This window comes from Theropithecus gelada, chromosome 1 (genome assembly GCF_003255815.1).
Source record: "Theropithecus gelada isolate Dixy chromosome 1, Tgel_1.0, whole genome shotgun sequence".
NCBI lineage: Eukaryota > Metazoa > Chordata > Mammalia > Primates > Cercopithecidae > Theropithecus > Theropithecus gelada.
Genome location: NC_037668.1, coordinates 5,307,523 through 5,327,820, shown reverse-complemented (window position 1 = coordinate 5,327,820; position 20,298 = coordinate 5,307,523). Strand labels below are relative to the sequence as shown.

At 41.2% G+C, this 20,298-nt stretch overlaps 1 protein-coding gene across 2 annotated transcripts in view; it reads right to left on the bottom strand.

The window, feature by feature from the left end:
- The window catches only part of LRIG2 (leucine rich repeats and immunoglobulin like domains 2), a 58,126-nt gene that overhangs the window by 31,971 nt on the left and 5,857 nt on the right, over positions 1–20,298 (bottom strand). The window contains exons 2-7 of one of the 2 annotated variants that reach the window (XM_025366406.1): positions 4,106–4,171; positions 3,012–3,123; positions 1,840–1,914; positions 1,544–1,678; positions 844–987; positions 571–714 (exon numbers count right to left, since the gene is read on the bottom strand). In XM_025366406.1, coding sequence (XP_025222191.1) covers positions 571–714; positions 844–987; positions 1,544–1,678; positions 1,840–1,910 — 494 coding nt within the window. In that variant the 5' untranslated portion in view covers positions 1,911–1,914; positions 3,012–3,123; positions 4,106–4,171. The remainder of the gene's footprint in view (positions 1–570; positions 715–843; positions 988–1,543; positions 1,679–1,839; positions 1,915–3,011; positions 3,124–4,105; positions 4,172–20,298) is intronic. The other variant, XM_025366396.1, reaches the window with a different exon arrangement.

The following is a 20,298-nucleotide window of genomic DNA, read 5'->3' as shown; positions in this document are numbered from 1 at the left end:
AAATTCTGATAATTTTCATTAACTAAAACATTAAGAATATAAACTTTTTGCCCTGGTGCAGTGGCTTGCGCCTGTAATCCCAGCACTTTGGGAGGCTGAGGTGGGTAGATGACGAGGTCAGGAATTTGAGACCAGCCTGACCAACATGGAGAAACCCCGTCTCTACTAAAAATACAAAAATTAGCCAGGGCTGGTGGCACGTGCCTGTAATCCCAGCTACTCAGGAGGCTGAGGCAGGAGAGTTGCTTGAACCTGGGAGGCGGAGGTTGCAGGAGCCGAGATCACACCACTGCACTCCAGCCTGGGCAACAGAGTGAGACTCCGTCTCAAAAAGAAAAAAAAAAGAATATAAACTTTTTAGATGAGAAGTTTGTAAGAATTATTTCAAAAATGATCAGTTAGCTAACAAAACTTTAAAGGTTTTATGTACACTTATTTCACATCAGTGAGCAGGGAAAGAATGAACATATCTCTATAATTATAATCAGAACAACTATCCTAGCCATTTGACATTGAAAAGTCCCAGACAGACTACTTTCCTAATAATCACCTCTAGTCCCGAGTACTTACAGTTCTTCCATGTTATTTAAGCCAAAAAATGCTCCATCCTTAAGTTTGCTAATTCCATTCCGCTGCATTTTCAAAGATCTTAAGGAGTCAAGCCCTTGGAAAGTAAGACCTTCCACAATTTTAATTCTGTTTCTTTTAAGTTCCCTTTAACAAAAATAGTTTTAGAGTCAGGAAATTGGTTTGCTGAAATGCTCTAACAGTAATTAAATTAAAAAGAAAAAGACCCTGTAACAAAAAAACTATCTTTTATAATCCAACTATTTTGTTACTCACAAGAATTGGAGGTGAGGCAGCTTGAAGATCTTAGGTGGAATCATGCTAATTCGGTTACGGTTTAACTTTACCACTAATAAGGAACTCGATAAATTATCGAAGCAGCCAGCCTCCAAGGTGGTTATCCTGTTATTACTTAAATTCCTAAAATAAACAAGATAATAGCAAAAGAAAACATTTAGTAAAATAAAAATTCTACCACTAGAAAGCTGCCAAATATCTATGTATAAGCCCCCAGCTATCACTTAATGACTATCCACAACTTTATAAATCATTTAAATGCTCTGTTTCTTCATCTATGGAGGCTACCTACTTCATTTAGGTTGTTACAAAACAGCATGTGTGAATATGCTCTGTAAACTGGAAAACACTGGCACACATGCTAATTATCATTATATACGGTAAGCCATTGTTTAACAAATCTCTATTTACCTTTTAGAAAGCTTGGTTTAAAAAACAAAAAAAATTGAATCTCAAAATTAACCTTGATATTTACCAGTATTTTCTGACAACAGTGCGATCTTTCTTTAGGGGGCTTGTGGGGTGAGTGGGCAAAGCCAACCACCCAATATACCAACCCTAGGTTTGTCTCACATATGCATATAAAAAGCACAATAAATAAATACTTTTGAAAAGATAGGTACTGATGAATAATAAACATGTGCTTTAAAGTAAATATAATTTAATCTGTGTTACTTACAGGTATTTAAGCTGCATGTGAGGAAATGAAGATGTCTTGATTTCTGATATTATATTTGAGCTGAGGTCTAAACTCTGCAGAGCAGGGTAAAACTGGAGTGCCTGTGCATTTATTTCTGGGATTATATTATGGACTCTGTAAAACAAAGATTATAATGAAGCTGCTGCCACTGGATCCACCCCAGGCCACAAAAACGTTAAATAATTAGAATCAACAATATATGTGCTTTAAAAAAAAAAAAAAAACTGTATACTATTCATAATTTAAATAAAAAACCTGAAAACTTATTAACTTACAATGAAAGTAGAGTAATATTAGACGTTGGTTCTCCAAAATACGGGATTTCTGTTAGTTCATTGTAATTCATTTTCCTAGGCAAGAGGAAAAGCAGATTTAAATGTTTAGTGAGGGAAATATTACCTCTTGAATTCTACCATCTGGCTAACACATATTCTTTAGAATAGGTGCCAAATTTGAAAAATAATTATGACTCAGAATGAGTTAGACTAAAATAAAAATGTACTTATTGAGAAATTAGAGGTTTTAATGAGAAATTTTAATTTTTAAATTAAAATTTAATTTTAAAGTTATTTTCTTTCTTTTTTTTTTTTTTTTTAGACAGAGTTTCATTATTTTTGCCCAGGCTGGAGTGCAATGGTGCAATCTCGGCTCACTGCAACCTCTGCCTCCTGGGTTCAAGTGATTCTCCTACCTTAGCCTCCTGAGTATCTGGGATTACAGGCATGCACCACCACGCCTGGCTAATTTTGTATTTTTGGTAGAGACAGGTTTCACCATGTTGGCCAAGCTGATCTCAAACTCCTGACCTCAGGTGATCCGCCCACCTTGGCCTCCCAAAGTACTGGGATTACCGGTGTAAGCCACCACGCCTGGCCAAGAAATGTGTTTTCATAGTGTTGATCTACTATTGGTATTAATATCAGAAAGGCTACGAAGTATTTTCCACATTAAATATTGTTAGTTCAAGCAAAGTTCTTTGAATAAGTTGGGTTTACGACAGCTAATTTGAGTCCTTAAACAAAGAAGGCATAATCAGTCCATCCAGATCTCTCTTTCTCTAAATATACATAAACACACACATATAAATGTGTGTATGTATATATATATTCTGAAGCTATACAAATGTTAGAGAGTGTTACTTGAGACCACAGATGAAATTTATCAGCCCACCCAGAGATGGAATCTATGACTAATTTTACAGATAACATAACGTGTTGCATCTGATCCCAGCAGCCCTTTAAACAGATTGTCTCAAATGTTTTAGTAGCAAATCTAATACAATCACATTTCATTAACCTGGTTTTTAGTCATTGAACAACCTCAACAATCTCAACAAAAGAGCACAGAAAAGAAACCAGAACTAAAGACCTTCAGGAAACCAACCAAAGTTACAAAAAGCCCATGCACTTCCCACTGAAGCATTTTCAGGTCTTTCCTCAGTGCCTACTCTTTCAGCTAACAAACTTGTCAACTGTGTACTCATCCACAACACATTAGAAGTAGTGAATTTGGGGCTAGGAGGAGAGAATGCAGAGACAATGAGCATGAAGAAGGTATCCCTGTCAGCAAAGAATTAAAAAGGAAAGTAAATCTCAGGGTTCCGAGGGTGTTAAGTCTAGAGGCAAATAGGCCTACATACCTTAATGGTTGTGCCTCTAGGAATGTAACAATGCTCTAGAAGTGTAACGATGCAAAAACTAATATTAATATCTTAGACGGCCGGGCGCGGTGGCTCAAGCCTGTAATCCCAGCACTTTGGGAGGCCGAGACGGGCGGATCACGAGGTCAGGAGATCGAGACCATCCTGGCTAACATGGTGAAACCTCGTCTCTACTAAAAAAATACAAAAAAACTAGCCGGGCGAGGTGGCGGGCGCCTGTAGTCCCAGCTACTGGGGAGGCTGAGGCAGGAGAATGGCGTAAACCCGGGAGGCGGAGCTTGTAGTGAGCCGAGATCCGGTCACTGCGCTCCAGCCTGGGCGACAGAGCAAGACTCCGTCTCAAAAAAAAAAAAAAAAAAAAAAATCTTAGAAAACTCCCTCCAAAATTACATAATACATCTCGGTATTAAAGGAAAAACTTTAGTTAAGAGAAAAACTGAATTCTATCAACCATTACATTCTCATACGATATCAAGATGATTCTATTTCATATAAATCTACTTTAGACATGATGCTCCCAATCTTAGATAACATGTCAAGACATTTAAAAAGGTTATACAACAGAGTTTCACTGGCTGAAAACTTGGCCAAAATCAAAACATAATTTGCTCTGAAGAGGTGTAAATCTTACTTTTAGCCCCAGGAAGGTAAAATATTTCCCCACAGCCTGCAACTTGAAATCACCAACCCAATGCCAAGACAGTCTGATAATAACAAAGTCAAAACATTTTAGGTTTTCAAATTATTTCAAATTATTTCTTTTAACTAATTTTTTCCTTCAATTTTTTTATGGCATCTCTGGATTGAACATCCCGCAAATCACAATTTATTAAGTTCCCTCAGGAATTTAACATAACTTTAAATAAATAAAAATAACTTACACTTCCTGTAACATCTGTGATTCCAAGCTGATGTTCCAGTTAGACAACCGATTATGACTCAAATCCCTGAAAGAGGACAAAATGTCATTTTTAGTTTAGTGCTGGAGAGTAGACCTAAAGAAAAAAAAAAAAGAAACTGAAAAGAAATACTAAAAGTCCTCTTGGCCAGGTACAGTGGCTCATGCCTGTAATCCCAGCTACTCGGGAGGCTGAGGCAGGAGAATTGCTTGAACCCAGGAGGTGGAGGTTGCAGTGAGCCGAGTTCACGTCACTGCACTCCAGCGTGGGTGACAGAGCAAGACTCTGTCTCAAAAAAAAATGTTTTTAATTAAAAAATAAATAAAAGTCCTATTAAATGTGAATTTGAGACAAACAAGAATGTTTGTAAAGGATGAATAAAAATATATCTCAATTTAAAAATAGCTATTTTACTTTACGTGTGTATTTATATATGTGTGTGTAGCTTCCGAGTTTGGGAATACATTCACATGGTCCAATAATCAAAAAGTGTAAAAAGTCTCCCACTTTTGTCTCCAGCCACCCAATTCCCCTTCCCAGTAACAACAAATGAAAATATGCCATTTCGGCCGGGCGCGGTGGCTCAAGCCTGTAATCCCAGCACTTTGGGAGGCCGAGACGGGTGGATCACGAGGTCAGGAGATCGAGACCTTCCTGGCTAACATGGTGCAACCCCCTCTCTACAGGGGTGGCGGGCACCTGTAGTCCCAGCTACTCGGGAGGCTGAGGCAGGAGAATGGCGTAAACCCGGGAGGCGGAGCTTGCAGTGAGCTGAGATCCGGCCACTGCACTCCAGCCTGGGCGACAGAGCGAGACTCCGTCTCAAAAAAAAAAAAAAAAAAGAAAATATGCCCATTTCTTGTGCAGACTTCTAGACATTTTATGCATGTACAGCAAAGTTTTACAGAAATGATAGAACAATTTACACATTATTTTGCCCCTTGCTTTTTTCACTCAGTAATACATCTTAGACCATTCCATAGCAGTATATAGTTTCTTTATTCCTTGTAGTGATTATGTATTATACCTTAACTGTAAATACATTCGAAGATATATTTCACAAGTCAAAATGGTGAGCTTCTGTATTAAAATTGAAGTTGACCACATCCTTGATAGGGATGTGGCCTTCCTTTAAAAAAAAAAAAAAAAAAAAAAGGCCAGGCATGGTGGCTCACGCCTGTAATCCCAGAACTTTGGGAGGCCAAGGCAGGTGGATTACCCCAGGTCAGGAGTTCAAGACCAGCCTGGCCAACATAGTGAAATCTCTCTCTACTAAAAATACAAAAAAATTAGCCAGGTGTGGTGGCATGCACCTGTAATCTCAGCTACTCGGGAGGCTGAGGCAGGAGAATCACTTGAACCCTTGAGGCGGAGGTTGCAGTGAGCCAAGATTGCACCACAGCACTCCAGTCTGGGTGACAAAGCAAGACTCTGCTCCAAAAAAAAACACAATCCACCTTCAGGAAAAGGAAATTAATCTCACCCCAAATTATGTTAATAATAATGACGGCATTGGTGGCTAGCATTTATTAAGGCAGGCATTCTTCTATGCACTTGACACATATTAACTGGCTAAATCCACACAACAATCTTATGAGGCAAATACTTTTAAAATACTCACTTTCCCAATATGGAAACAGGCATAGAAAGATTACTAATTGGTCAATCTAAGGTCAAAACAACCAATAAAAGTTAAAATTTTGAAATTTCATCTCACTTCTAGCAAGTACTTTATTAGATACAGTAGAGATGTCACTGAAATTAGTTAAGTCTAAATAGTTAAATAGGCTTTAAAAATTCACCTTGATGCTTCTGGCATCTTTACAAGGCTGAGGTGGAATGCAGCCCACACAAGCTGTCTGCCTAAAAGATGTACTATATGTTACAAGATGGCTAGCAACAGGGACACATTACAGAAACACTGCAGATCACTTTATCTCACTGTGCCACTGTAGGCAGTTGACAGACGCATGCAGGTCTGAAGAATGTCTCTATCACATTAGAACAATTTGTTCTCAGCTAGATTCATGCCTGCCCATCTGTAAAAGCTAGCCACTTTCATTTAAGAGCTTAATTTACACCATGACATAACAGAAGCTGTGTGTTAAACCATCACTTTTCCACAGCAGTTCTAAAATATGGCAGGATGTCTGGCACAAGGTATCAGCTCAAGGACACTCATGAAAGGAGGAGGGTGTCAGAAAATATAAAGGATAAAAATATGAATTCACTACACATAAAAATCTCATATTCAGATACTTCATCCAATTCACACTTGCTACTAAACAACAAACACATACACTTGTATAAAAATATAAGTGAAAAGATGTTTTTTGTTGTCGTTTTGTGGTGTTTTGACTCAAGGAGAAATTCAACTGTTCTAATTTAAGTTAGATATTCTATATTCTACTCCAAGCTGCTTAGTCTGGCAAATGAAGAGCTAATATCATCTGTGTAGCAGGCTAGCATAGTATGATCTAATTTTGTATCTTGTGACTACTATAACTTAGCAGTTTTCCCCTTCCAGATTAAGGGCTTTCATTTTAATCCTAACAGTGTTCATAATGCCTTTCCCAACCCTAAATCTTCCTAGCAATGTAACTCTTGACTGTATTCATTCCCTAGAGTTCTCCTATGAATGTCAATAATCAGTGACCCACACAATCATTTTTAAAGAAAATAATTATTAAAGAAACCTAAAGCAATAAAATTAAACTCAATTTATACGTTACAAATAACTTAGTATTCGGTACTAGTGAAAACTGTCCAGTGTCCTCTGTTTTGGGGAAAGAGTAATTTTCTCTCATCTTTGAAGAATCTATAGGCTTTTCAATGCAACCCAAAGGATACCTGAAATTCTCTGCAGCCTCTGTACTGGATAATGTTGTTGAAAGGATATATGCTTTCAAGCAGCCTCATAGGTCAGAGCCCCATATAATGAGGCTCTCTAGACCCTTCTAAAACCCACATTCAGTTAAGATTTAAAAAACACTAAAGGTGAACTGAAATATATTCCCAAAGCAGTACTATCATAGAAAGCAACTAATATACATCAGCATCGGTACAACTGTTTTAAGTTACCAAGTGTCTAACTAGAATTATATGGATTGATCTGATTAGTCACTCATACAATAAACATTTATTGGACCATGTGCCAGGCAGTGGACTAAGTGCTAGGGTTATAAGCACTGTCAACTTTAGTAACCTTTTTCTTTTTCTGAAAGCAGCACTTAACAATTCTCAGAGGTGCAGTCACTCCAAAACTATAAGAAAATTCAACATCAACTCTACTATTCTCCTTTACTGCAAACAGGTAAATTAGCTTTTACACCTAATTTCACTCTAGAATTTAATCAAATGACATGTGCACACAGGAGTGCACAGACATACTCTTGTTCCCCATAAGCATGCCTTTCCTATTTCTTTTTTGTTAAGTACCTCCCAAAAGACAGAAGACTAAAATATGAAGACTTCAGGGCCAGGCGCAGTGGCTCACACCTGTAATCCCAGCACTTTGGGAGGCCGAGGCAGGTAGATCACCTGAGGTCAGCAGTTTGAGACAAGTCTGGCCAGCACAGTGAAACCCCATCTCTACTAAAAATACAAAAATTGGCCGGGCGTGATGGTCACGCCTGTAATCCCAGCACTTTGGGAGGTCGAGGCAGGCAGATCACAAGGTCAGGAGATCGAGAGCATCCTGGCTAACATGGTGGGACCCCGTCTCTACTAAAAATACAAAAAATTAGGCAGGCGTGGTGGCGGGCACCTGTAGTCCCAGCTACTCGGGAGGCTGAGGCAGGAGAATGGCATGAACCTGGGAGGTGTAGCTGGCAGTGAGCCAAGATAGTGCCACTGCACTCCAGCCTGGGCGACAGAGCAAGACTCCAGCTCAAAAAAAAAAAAAAAAAAGCCAGGCATGGTGGCAGGCACCTTTAATCCTAGCTACTCGGGAGGCTGAGGCAGAATTGCTTGAACCCAGGAAGTGGAGGTTGCAGTGAGCTACGATCGTGCCACTGCACTCCAGTCTGGGTGACAGAGCTAGACTCCATCCCAAAAAAAGTTTAAAAATTAAAAATAAATAAATAAATGAAGACTTCAAATATCAAATTTAAAACTCTTAGAATATGGATTTGGATGATTTTAAAAATTGGTCTCACTATTCTTCCAAATGCCCATTAATTCCAGGTGGTTTGCATAATTTTTTTTAAAAAGCAAGAGTCCTGAAATGGAGAACTCTCTTTCAAATATCCCTAAAATGTACTTAAGAACTTGAAGTAATCTAATGCTCTATTGCCTAGGCGGAAATGCAGTGGTGAGATCACACCTCACTGCAGCCTTGACCTCCCGGGCTCAAGCAATCCTCCTACCTTAGCCTCCTTGTAGCTGAGACCACAGGCAAATGCCACCAAGCCCAGCTAATTTTTTCTGTTTTGCAGAAATGGGGTCTCCCTATGTTGCCCAGGCTGTAAATCTAATGCTTAATAAACTTAACCTAAAGTCTAGCTTTGTAATAGTCTTTCCTTTATTTTCTAACACCACTGATATCTGAATATTTATAGATATGATGACAGAGGAGTAAAGGTCTCTCAGATGGCCTGATCTCAATGTTATAAACTCAATTCCCACTCATGCTAATCTACAGAGATGTAGCTGTAATAAATGATGAATTATTAATGTCCTTGATATCATGTGGAGCCAGAGGTGCCATTAAGGTACTTGTTTAGTACCATAGGGGTAAATTATTTATAGGATGTACAGAGCAATCACAACAGTTGGAAGAGAAAATCAAGTTCAGCAAGCTAATTGCAACGAAGTCCTACAGCAACAGAAATGGAAGGGTTTTCTTCTGCAGTCACACATACATCTGAATCATCGATTTCGTTTTCAAGAATATGCAGCAATAATAGGCTGAACCGGGAACTTCAGCAACAAAACATCTGACAAAGAGGCCCTTTGTAAAAGTTAAAGGATAAGAAAATATTGTATCTAATATTTTGGGTATGACAGTGCTTCATTTAGCCAGCATAATTTGGAAATCCTTGTCTTGTTAAGCGTGCACCTAGCATAATTTAGTTTTAAAAATAATTCTCAGCCGGGCACGTGGCTCACACCTGTAATCATAGTACTTTGGGAGGCTGAGGCGGGTGGATCACCTGAGGTCAGGAGTTTGAGACCAGCCTGGCCAACAAGGTGAAACCCCATCTCTACTAAAAATACAAAGATTAGCCAGGTGTGGTGGCACGTGGCTACAATCCCAGCTACTCAGAGGCTGAGACAGGAGAATCGCTTGAACCCAGGAGGCAGAGGTTGCAGTGAGCCAAGATGGCGCCACTGCACACCAGCCTGATCAACAAAAGTGAAACTGTCTCGGGAAAAAAAAAAAAAAAAAAAAAACTCAGGGTTACTATTATAATCAATTACTATCATGCTTATGATCTTGAGTATTCTTGGAGTAAAGTGAACTAAACACAAGAATTCTAAAACAACTCTGAAAATCGTCTGCTCTTGTAAGTTGCCTTTTCCTCTACCACTAATAGCTTTACACTAAAAGCTCTCATTTCTTGGAAATTTCAGCCTTCCTTTGTATAACAGGCTACTTTCACTTTTTACAAAAATTTGTTTCTAATCAATTGTCATAGGCTAGGAGACCCCAGTTCCTGTTAGAACTATCTGAATTAGGAGTAAATGAGATCTGAGAGTCTTTTCTGTGAATAAATTAGGTAAAGATCTTCAGGATAAATAAGATTGTATTATAGCTTGAAGCATAAAGCTGTTCCAAATTAAACTTTCTATATTTCATTTGTACTGCTTATTTGTAATACATCATACAATATTTATATGAATTTTAAATCAGAGGTGCTGGACATGGTGGACCACACCTGTAATCCCAGCAGTTTGGGAGACCAAGGTGGGACTATACACCTGTAGTCCCAGCTACTCAGGAGGCTGAGAGGGGAGGATCATTTGAGCCCAGGAGTTTGAGGTTACAGTGAGCCATGCACACCAGCCTTGGTAACAGAGGGAGACCTTGTCTCCAAAACAACAAAAAAGAAGAGAAAAAAAATTAGAAGTAGTATGAAGATAGGAACATTCATTTAAAGAATAAGGGGCATGTTTTATTTTCTTCCTTTATCTTTCCTTGAGGTTTTTGTTTTTGTTTTTGAGATGGAATTTTGCTCTTGTTGCCCAGGCTGGAGTGCAATGGCACGATCTCGGCTCACTGCAACCTCCGCCTCCCGGGTTCAAGCGATTCTTCTGCCTCAGCCTCCTGAGTAGCTGGGATTACAGGCATGTGCCACTATGCCCAGCTAATTTTGCATTTTTAGTAGAGGTGGCATTTCACCATGTTGGTCAGGCTGGTCTCAAACTCCTGATCTGTGATCCACCTGCCTCAGCCTCCCAAATTGCTAGGATTATAGGCAAGATCCACCGTGCCCAGCTCCTTGAGTTCCTAATAATTAAAAATGTTGTTTCACCAGGGAATGTAACAACAATAAAAAAAAAACAGAAAATATTAATTCTACAGATACATTTAAGAATGCAACCTCAGCATGCCCAGTTTTGGGACATTGGGCAAATTACTGAACCTCAACTTCAGTCTCTTCCATTAGTACCAGCCTTATCAGATTGCTTAGAAGACTAGAATAATATATGTAAAAAGAATATAAAACCTTAATTGGGACTACTCCCCTAATTAACTTATTGAAATAGTAATCTAAATATTGCTTCTGAATTCTAATTTTACGAGAGATGCCAGTAACAAGTCAGCTCACCAAAGATTTGGTCAAATTACTGGAGTACGCATACACATCATAAGATTTGATGTTTCAGAATTACCCAGTTGGCCGGGCACGGTGGCTCAAGGCCTGTAATCCCAGCACTTTGGGAGGCCGAGACGGGTGGATCACGAGGTCAGGAGATCGAGACCATCCTGGCTAACACGGTGAAACCCCGTCTCTACTAAAAAAATACAAAAAACTAGCCAGGCAAGGTGGCGGGCACCTGTAGTCCCAGCTACTCGGGAGGCTGAGGCAGGAGAATGGTGTAAACCCAGGAGGCGGAGCTTGCAGTGAGCTGAGATCCGGCCACTGCACTCCAGCCTGGGCGACAGAGTGAGACTCCATCTCAAAAAAAAAAATTAAAAAAAAAAAAAAAAAGAAAACAGAATTACCCAGTGACACCATTTCTAAGAATCTACTCTGCATATATATCTATAGTTATGAAAAGATATCTACCAGGAAGTTACTATAACAACAAAATCATAAAAAGAAACCTATATGCTTATCAATATGAGATCAGCTAAATAATTTATGCAAGTCCTATACAATGGAATTCTCTACAGTCAATAAAAACAGTAATATAGAGAGCTATACACTTGGTATGGTTTTGTGTGTTTTTAAAGAAAAGGAAAAATAGATGTATGTGTAAAATTTTGGAAGCAACCCAGGAAACAATTAACAGTGAATTCTCTTTAGGTAAGACAAAGGAACTTGTTATTGTCCCACTTTAAATGTTTTGTACCATTTTAATAGTTTATCATGGGCTCCAGCCTGGCCAACATGGTGAAACCCTGCCTCTAATGAAAATACAAAAATTAGCTGGACGTGGTGGCACATGTCTGTAATCCCAGCTACTTGGGAGGCTGAGGCAGGAGGATTGCCTGAACCTGGGAGACAGAGGTTGCAGTGAGCTGAGATCGCACCACTGCATTCCAGCCTGGGTAACAGAGCAAGACTCAATCTAAAAAAAAAAAAAAATGGCCGGGTGTGGTGGCTCACATCTGTAACCCCAGCACTTTGGAAAGCCAAGGCAGGTGGATCACGAGGTCAGGAGTTCAAGACCAGCCTGGCCAAGATGGTGAAACCTCCTCTCTACTAAAAATACAAAAACTTAGCTAAGTGCAGTGGTAGGTACCTGTAATCCCAGCTACTCAGGAGGCTGAGGAAGGAGAATTGCTTGAACCTGGGGAGCAGAGGTTGCAGTGAGCCGAGATTGTGCCACTGCATTCCAGCCTGGGCAGCAGAGTGAGACTCTGCCTCCAAAAAAAAAAAAAAAAAAAAAGTTTACCATGGGTATTAATTTATTTAAATATACCTTTAACCTAGAATGTACTAGGAAATAAGATTTTATCTTTCAAGACAGGGTCTCACTCTGTTGCCCAGGCTGAGTGCAGTGGCTTGATCATGGCTCACCTTAACTCCCAGGCTCAAACAATTCTGCAACCTCAGCTTCCCAAGTACCTAGGACTACAGCCATGTGCCACTGCGCCCAGCTAATTTTTTATTTTTATTTTTTTGAGATGGAGTCTTGCTCTGTCGCCCAGGCTGGAGTGCAGTGGCCTGATCTCAGCTCACTGCAAGCTCCACCTCCCAGGTTCAGGCCATTCTCCTGCCTCAGCCTCCTGAGTAGCTAGGACGACAGGCACCTGCCACCACGCCCAGCTAATTGTTTTTTTTGTGTGTGTATATTTTTAGTAGAGACGTGTTAGCCAGGATAATTTTTTATTTCTTGTAGAGACAGGGTCTCATTATGTTGCCCAGGCTGGTTCCAAACTCCTGGACTCAATCAATCCTCCTTCCTCAGCTTCCCAAAGTGCTGGGATTACAGACATGAGCTACCACACACAACCAGAAATAAGATTTTAATTTTGTTACTTTTCTGAGATTAGAATTCTTCCTACCAAATGTTTTCAGAATAATACCATAAATTGACCAAATCAGGTTAATCATGACACCTGACAAGGAACAAGAAAAACTTATCAACTCCATGTCCTTTTGCCTTCCTAATCAGTAAGATACCTCAGAAAGATAGTGAAAAATACAAATATACTAGACTGTTTTTTTAGGCGGATGTATGAAATCGTAAATTCCACTTTAGAACCTAGTATCTGGCCTTCAAATTTCAAATGAACAGAGCTGAATTTTTATTGAGCAGTACAAAACCATGGAATACCACTCCTATCCATGTTTTTTAGTATCTGTCCTTCCTGCCCTCATTTAGAATAAAATAATAGTTCAGTAACAGTGGAACACAGGTTCATATTTATATATCAAAATATGCAGAAAGCTGGCCGGGCATGGTAGCTCACGCCTGTAATCACAACACTTTGGGAGACCCAGGCGGGCGGATCACCTGAGGTCAGGAGTGCGAGACAAGCCTGCCCAACGTGGTGCAATCCCGTCTCCATTAAAAATACCAAAAATTAGCCGGGCATAGTGGCGCGCACCTGTAATCCCTGCTACTCAGGAGGCTGAGACAGGAGAATCGCTTGAACCCAGGAGGTGGAAGTTGCAGTAAGCTGAGATCGTGCCATTGCACTCCAGCCTGGGCAACAAGAGTAAAACTCCATCTCAAAAAAAAAAAGAAAATATGCAGAAAACTATGACATTTTCCATCACTATTAGTGAGCATTTAGGTACCAGCATTTTCTAGGTTCATATCTTTGTATCAGACTACTTATATCTTACAATTATTAAGTTATTGTAAAGATTTTTTTTTTTTTTTTTGAGATGAAGTTTCACTCTTTTGCCCAGGCTAGAGTGCAGTGGCACGATCTCGGCTCACCACAACCTCCACCTCCTGGGTTCAAGCGATTCTCCTGCCTCAGCCTCTCGAGTAACTGGGATTACAGACATCCGCCACCACACCCAGCTAATTTTTTTGTATTCTTTTTTTAGTAGAGACAGGGTTTTACCACATTGGCCAGGCTGGTCTCAAACTTCTGACCTCAGGTGATCCACCCGCCTTGGCCTCCCAAAGTACTGGGATTACAGGTGTGAGCCACTGCACCCAACCTATTGTAAAGATTTTTACAAGTTAATCGAGAGTAAAACAAGTCATCTTATCACTTATATTATTGGTAAAGAAGGTTTAATCAAAGCCAAGCATCTGGCCAGGCACGGTGGCTCACGCCTGTAATCCCAGCACTTTGGGAGGCCGAGGCGGGCGGATCACAAGGTCAGGAGATCGAGACCACGGTGAAACGTCGTCTCTACTAAAAATACAAAAAAAATTAGCCGGGCGCGGTGGCAGGCGCCTGTAGTCCCAGCTACTCAGGAGGCTGAGGCAGGAGAATGGCATGATCCCGGGAGGCGGAGCTTGCAGTGAGCCAAGATCGCGCCACTGCACTCTAGCCTGGGGAACAGAGCCAGACTCCGTCTAAAAAAAAAAAAAAAAAAGCCACGCATCAGTTGGATTTCTCATTATTGATGTAATCCACCATTCCTTAATGCTTATGTAGTTTAACCTGGCACCAAGTCTAATATCTCCTCAAATAAGCACACTATGCTCAGGGTTGGCTATGCTTTTCCTGCTGCAACCTACCAAGATTTTGATTACATAAGCAAGTTCTTATAGTGATTCTGAAATAGATACACAAAAAATATGTATGAGAAGCCCAAAATTAAGAAACATTTAGCTGGGCGTGGTGGCTCACGCCTGTAATCCCACCACTTTGGGAGGCCAAGGCGGGCAGATTATCTGAGGTCGGAAGTTCAAGACCAGCCTGACCAACATGGAGAAACGCTGTCTCTACTAAAAATACAGAATTAGCCAGGCATGGTGGCGCATGCCTGTAATCCCAGGTACTCAGGAGGCCGAAGCAGGAGACTCGCTTGAACCCGGGAGGTGGAGGTTGCGGTGAGCTGAGATCCTGCCACTGCACTCCAGCCTGGGCAACAAGAATGAAACTCTGTCTCAAAACAAACAAACAAACAAAAAAAATCAAGAATTCAGATAGGAGTTGATTTACACCACACTTCACTATTGTTGCTCTGTTAATGGTTTAACTTTAAAACTGCTAATCACCATTAATTATTCTGGCAATTATTCTGCCAGTTATTTGTTACAAATAACATAATTACAGTCTTGTTTGGGAAAGGCTGAGGAAGGGCAAAAGGAGAAGAGATGAGGAAGGGCAAAAGAAGAAGAGATGAAGAACACAAATACCTTAAAAAACTGGTTTACAACAAAGTAAAACTCATTAACTATTCCATTCTCCAGGTTTTTCTCCCACACATAAAATTAATAATTTGCATAGTGTAATTACTTAAATTGCTTTTATTTTTTATTTGCACCAACTGAATATTGTAACATTTTTCATGACTGAAATAATACAGAATAAATGTGTTGAGTCATTTTCTCTGGCATAGGAAATATGACATAAGAATGCTTTCAGAGTACTTCTAAAAAAACATTTTGCTAAGCCTTTACTTAATATGATGTGATCTTTTCTCAACTGGTTAAATGCCAGTTTTCCATTAGGATTGAAAGACCTTTAAAGAATAAAGCACATAAAATGTCATGGATCTAAGATGAAGGAAATGTATTTTCTAGCATTAGGAAACCAAGTGATTATCTTAATATACAAGTAATCCTTTGATTACTCATGTGCTGATTCTATTTGTTTTACATTGGAAAATGCAAAACATTTGTAATATAATGAAACATAATTAGGACATTAATCTCTATAAAAATAAACGGGTCCTCCAAAGCAGAAAATAATTTTGAAGAATTAAGTAAAGCATAAATTTCTTCAACTAACATTCAGTAAGCAAAAATTGCTTATGGTTCAGTGGTTCTCCATCATGACTGCACATTAACCTCAACAGGGAAGATTAATATTGATACTTAAGTCCCACCCCCGACCAAACAAATCAGAGAATCATCGGGTAAGGCCAAAACAATGTTTTTTGTTTGTTTGTTTTAATTATTATACTTTAAGTTCTAGGGTACATGTGTACAACGTGCAGGTTTGTTACATATGTATACATGTGCCCTGTTGGTGTGCTGCACCGTTAACTCGTTATTTACATTAGGTATATCTCCTAATGCTACCCTTCCCCCCTCCCCCCACCCTATGACAGGCGCCGGTGTGTGATGTTCCCCGCCCTGTGTCCAAGTGTTCTCAACAATGGTATTTTGTAAAAGCTCTCCAAGCAACAGTCTAATGCACAGGTGGGGCTGAGAACATTACCAGTCCAGAAATCCATCTAATAACCCAAAGCCTGATGGGCCAAGGATGTTCTGAGTTCACATGAGATCTGGTGGCTTAAAAGTGTCCAGCTGGCTGGGCGCAGTGGCTCTCGCCTGTAATCCCAGCACTTTGGAAAGCCAGGGCAGGTGGATCACCTGAGGTCTGGAGTTCGCGATCAGCCTGGCTAACATGGAGAATTCCCGTTCCTACTAAAAATGCAAAAATTAGTCAGGTGTGGTGGTGCGTGCCTATAATCCCAGCTACTCGGGAGGCTGAGGCAGGAGAATCACTTAAACCCAGGAGGCGGCGGTTGCAGTAAGCCAAGATGGTGCCACTACACTCGAGCCTGGGCAACAAAGCAAGACTCCGTCTCAAAAAAAAAAAAGTGTACAGCCAGGCCCAGTGACTCATGCCTATAATTCCATCACTTTGGGAAGTCAAGGTGGGTGGATCACCTGAGGTCGGCAGTTTGAGACCAGTCTGGCCAACATGGCGAAACCCCATCTCCACTAAAAATACAAAAACATTAGCCAGACATGGTGGCAGGGACCTGTAATCCCAGCTACTCAGGAGGCTAAGGCAGGAGAATTGCTTGAACCTGGGAGGCAGAGGTTGCAGTGAGCCGAGATCTCACCACTGCACTCCAGTCTGGGCAACAGAGAGACACTCTGTCTCAAATAAATAAATAAATAAATAAATAAATAAATAAATAAATAAAGTGTGTGAGTGAGTGAGTGAGACCATGTCTCTAAATAAATAAATAGTCCATCCTGGCTAACACGGTGAAACCCCGTCTCTACTAAAAATACAAAAAATTAGCCAGGCGTGGTGGCCGCCGCCTGTAGTCCCAGCTACTCAGGAGGCTGAGACAGGAGAATGGTGTGAACCCGGGAGGCGGAGCTTGCAGTGAGCCAAGATCACGCCACTGCACTCCAGTTTGGGAGACACGGCGAGACCCCATCTCAAAATAAATAAATAAATAAATAAAAATAAATAAATAAATAGTGTGACACCTCCCCTACACAACTCTCTCTCCCACTCCTACTTTCACCATGTGAAATGCCTGCTCCCGCTTCGCCTTTTGCCATAAGTAAAAGCTCCCTGAGGCCTCACCAGAAGCCACGTTGATGCCAGTGCCACACTTTCTGTATAGCCTATAGAACTGTGAGCCAGTTAAACTTCTTTTCTTTATAAATTACCCAGTCTCAGTTAATTCTATATAGCAGTGCAAGAGACTAATACATCAGGGTAGTATTGTGTTAACAACCAAGCCCAAGTGATCTGTATCAGATCTGTATTAGATCAGACTTCTTAAGGCTCTCTTGTTGCAGATTTTCTTGTTCAGGTATCTTATACATTAACAAAAATGCCTTGAAGACTGCACTAGATTTTGAAGGCTCACATTTGCTGTTTACCACTTCCCCAGATATACTAGGATAAAGAAGATAAAATATATTAAAATCCTTAATACAGTGAAAGCACGTATATGCTTTGAAATGATTGTTGCAAGTGAAACAGTTCATTGTAACAGTATCGTGGAAGCCAGGGGCAAAGTATACTGGATTCTGGAAACACAGCACCTTTTCCCACGCCTTGTCCCCAATTTGGTTTAGGGATTTACTACGTCTTTTATTTACTTAATATTTTTACTTGGCCACTAATATCCAGTTAAAGTGTTTCTTTTGCAAACTAAAACTGATTGTTTCTGCTATTGTCTAAAAAAGATAATCTATTATTACCTGACATTACGTGAGAGACATCCATAATACTTCTGAAGTATCTCAACTTTAGAAATAGGTGGCTGGAGGCCGAGCGCGGTGGCTCACACCTGTAATCCAGCACTTAGGGAGGCTGAGGTGGGCGCATCACCTGAGGTCAGGAGTTCGAGACCAGCCTGACCAACATGGTAAAACCCCATCTCTACTACTAATACAAAAATCAGCCAGGTGTCATGGCGGGTGCCTGTAATCCCAGCTACTTGGGAGGCTGAGGGAGGAGAATTGCTTGAACCCAGGAGGCAGAGGTTGCACCGGGCTGAAATCACCCCACTGCATTCCAGCCAATCACAAGATCAAGAGATCGAGACCATCCTGGTCAACATGGTGAAACTCCACCTCTACTAAAAATACAAAAATTAGCTGGGTATGGTGGCACGTGCCTGTAGTCCCAGCCACTTGGGCGACAGAGCAGGACTCTGTCTCAAAAAATTAAAAAAAAAAAAAAAAAAAGAAATGGGTGACCAGTATACAGTTTCAAACCACTAAAAACACCTCCATCTACAGCTGTCACCCCTAATGACACTGCATGCAACTACTTATTCATTAATATTTAGTAACTGGCCGGGCGCGGTGGCTCAAGCCTGTAATCCCAGCACTTTGGGAGGCAGAGACGGGCGGATCACCAGGTCAGGAGATCGAGACCATCCTGGCTAAAACGGTGAAACCCCGTCTCTACTAAAAAATACAAAAAACTAGCCGGGTGAGGCAGCGGGCGCCTGTAGTCCCAGCTACTCGGGAGGCTGAGGCAGGAGAATGGCCTGAACCTGGGAGGCGGAGCTTGCAGTGAGCTGAGATCCGGCCACTGCACTCCAGCCTGGGCGACAGAGCGAGACTCCGTCCCAAAAAAAAAAAAAAAAATTAGTAACTATCTGATGGATGCTGCAAGGCTCTATAAAAACAAAGAAAAAAATGAAAGATTACTTGTGGATATGTTTTTCTGAATTTTGAGGCAATTAGACGAAACATCCCAGATGCAGACTAAGATGGGAACCAGAGCTAGTAATAACTTTTCGGGCCAGGTGCGGTGGCTCACGCCTGTTAATTTCAGCACTTTGGGAGGTCAAGGTGGGCAGATTACGAGATCAGCAGTTTGAGCCCAGCCTGGCCAACATGGTGAAACCTGGTCTCTAGTAAAAATACAAAAATTAGCCGGCCATGTGGTGCACACCTGCAATCCAAGCTACTCAGGAGGCTGAGGCAAGAGAATCCCTTGAACCCAGGAGGCGGAGGTTGCAGTGAGCCAATATCGCACCACTGCACTCCAGCCTGGGCAACAAGAGCGAAACTCTGTCTCAAAAAAAACCTTTTAGTGTTCCCATATTTAGAATTTTTCTTTGTTTAAAAAGATGATTTTGCGGGCTCAGTAGCTCACGCCTGTAATTCCAGCACATTGGGAGGCCAAGGCAGGCAGATCACGAGGTCAGGAGATCAAGATCATCCTGGCTAACACGGTGAAACCCTGTCTCTACTAAAAATACAAAAAAATCAGCCGGGCGTGGTGGCGGGCACCTGTAGTCCCAGCTACGCGGGAGGCTGAGGCAGGAGAATGGTGTGAACCCGGGAGGCAGAGTTTGCAATAAGCCGAGATCGTGCCACTGCACTCCAGCCTGGGCAACAGAGAGAGACTCTGTCTCAATAAAAAAAAAATAAATAAACAGAAAAAAATAAAAAATAAAAAAATAAAAAGATGATTTTGAAATAATTAGCTAAGATAACGCCCTGATTCATTCACAACATTTACTATAGATAATGAGGTACCGTGAAAAGAAACCATATAGTAAGACATTTAAAAGACCAGAAGCAAATGATAATGGGTTGCTTTAATTTCTTTTAAAATTTCTCCTGATCAGCCAGGGGCAGTGGCTCACGCCTGTAAACCCAGCACTTTGGGAGGCCAAAGTGGGCCAATCACAAGGTCAAGAGATTGAGACCATCCTGGCCAACATGATGAAACCCCGTCTCTACTAAAAATACAAAAATTAGCCGGGTGTGATGGCAGGTGCCTGTAGTCCCAGCTACTTGCGAGGCTGAGGCAGGAGAATCACTTGAACCTGGGAGGCAGAGGTTGCAGTGAGCCGAGATTAGATTGTGCCACTGCACTCCAGCATGGCAACAGAGCAAGATACCATCTCAAAAAAAAAAAAAAGGCCGGGCGCGGTGGCTCACGCCTGTAATCCCAGCACTTTGGGAGGCCGAGGCGGGCGGATCACGAGGTCAGGAGATCGAGACCATCCTGGCTAACACGGTGAAACCCCGTCTCTACTAAAAACGCAAAAAATTAGCCGGGCGAGGCGGCGGGCGCCTGTAGTCCCAGCTACTCGGGAGGCTGAGGCAGGAGAATGGCGTGACCCCGGGAGGCGGAGCTTGCAGTGAGCCGAGATCGCGCCACTGCACTCCACCCTGGGCGACTAAGCGAGACTCTG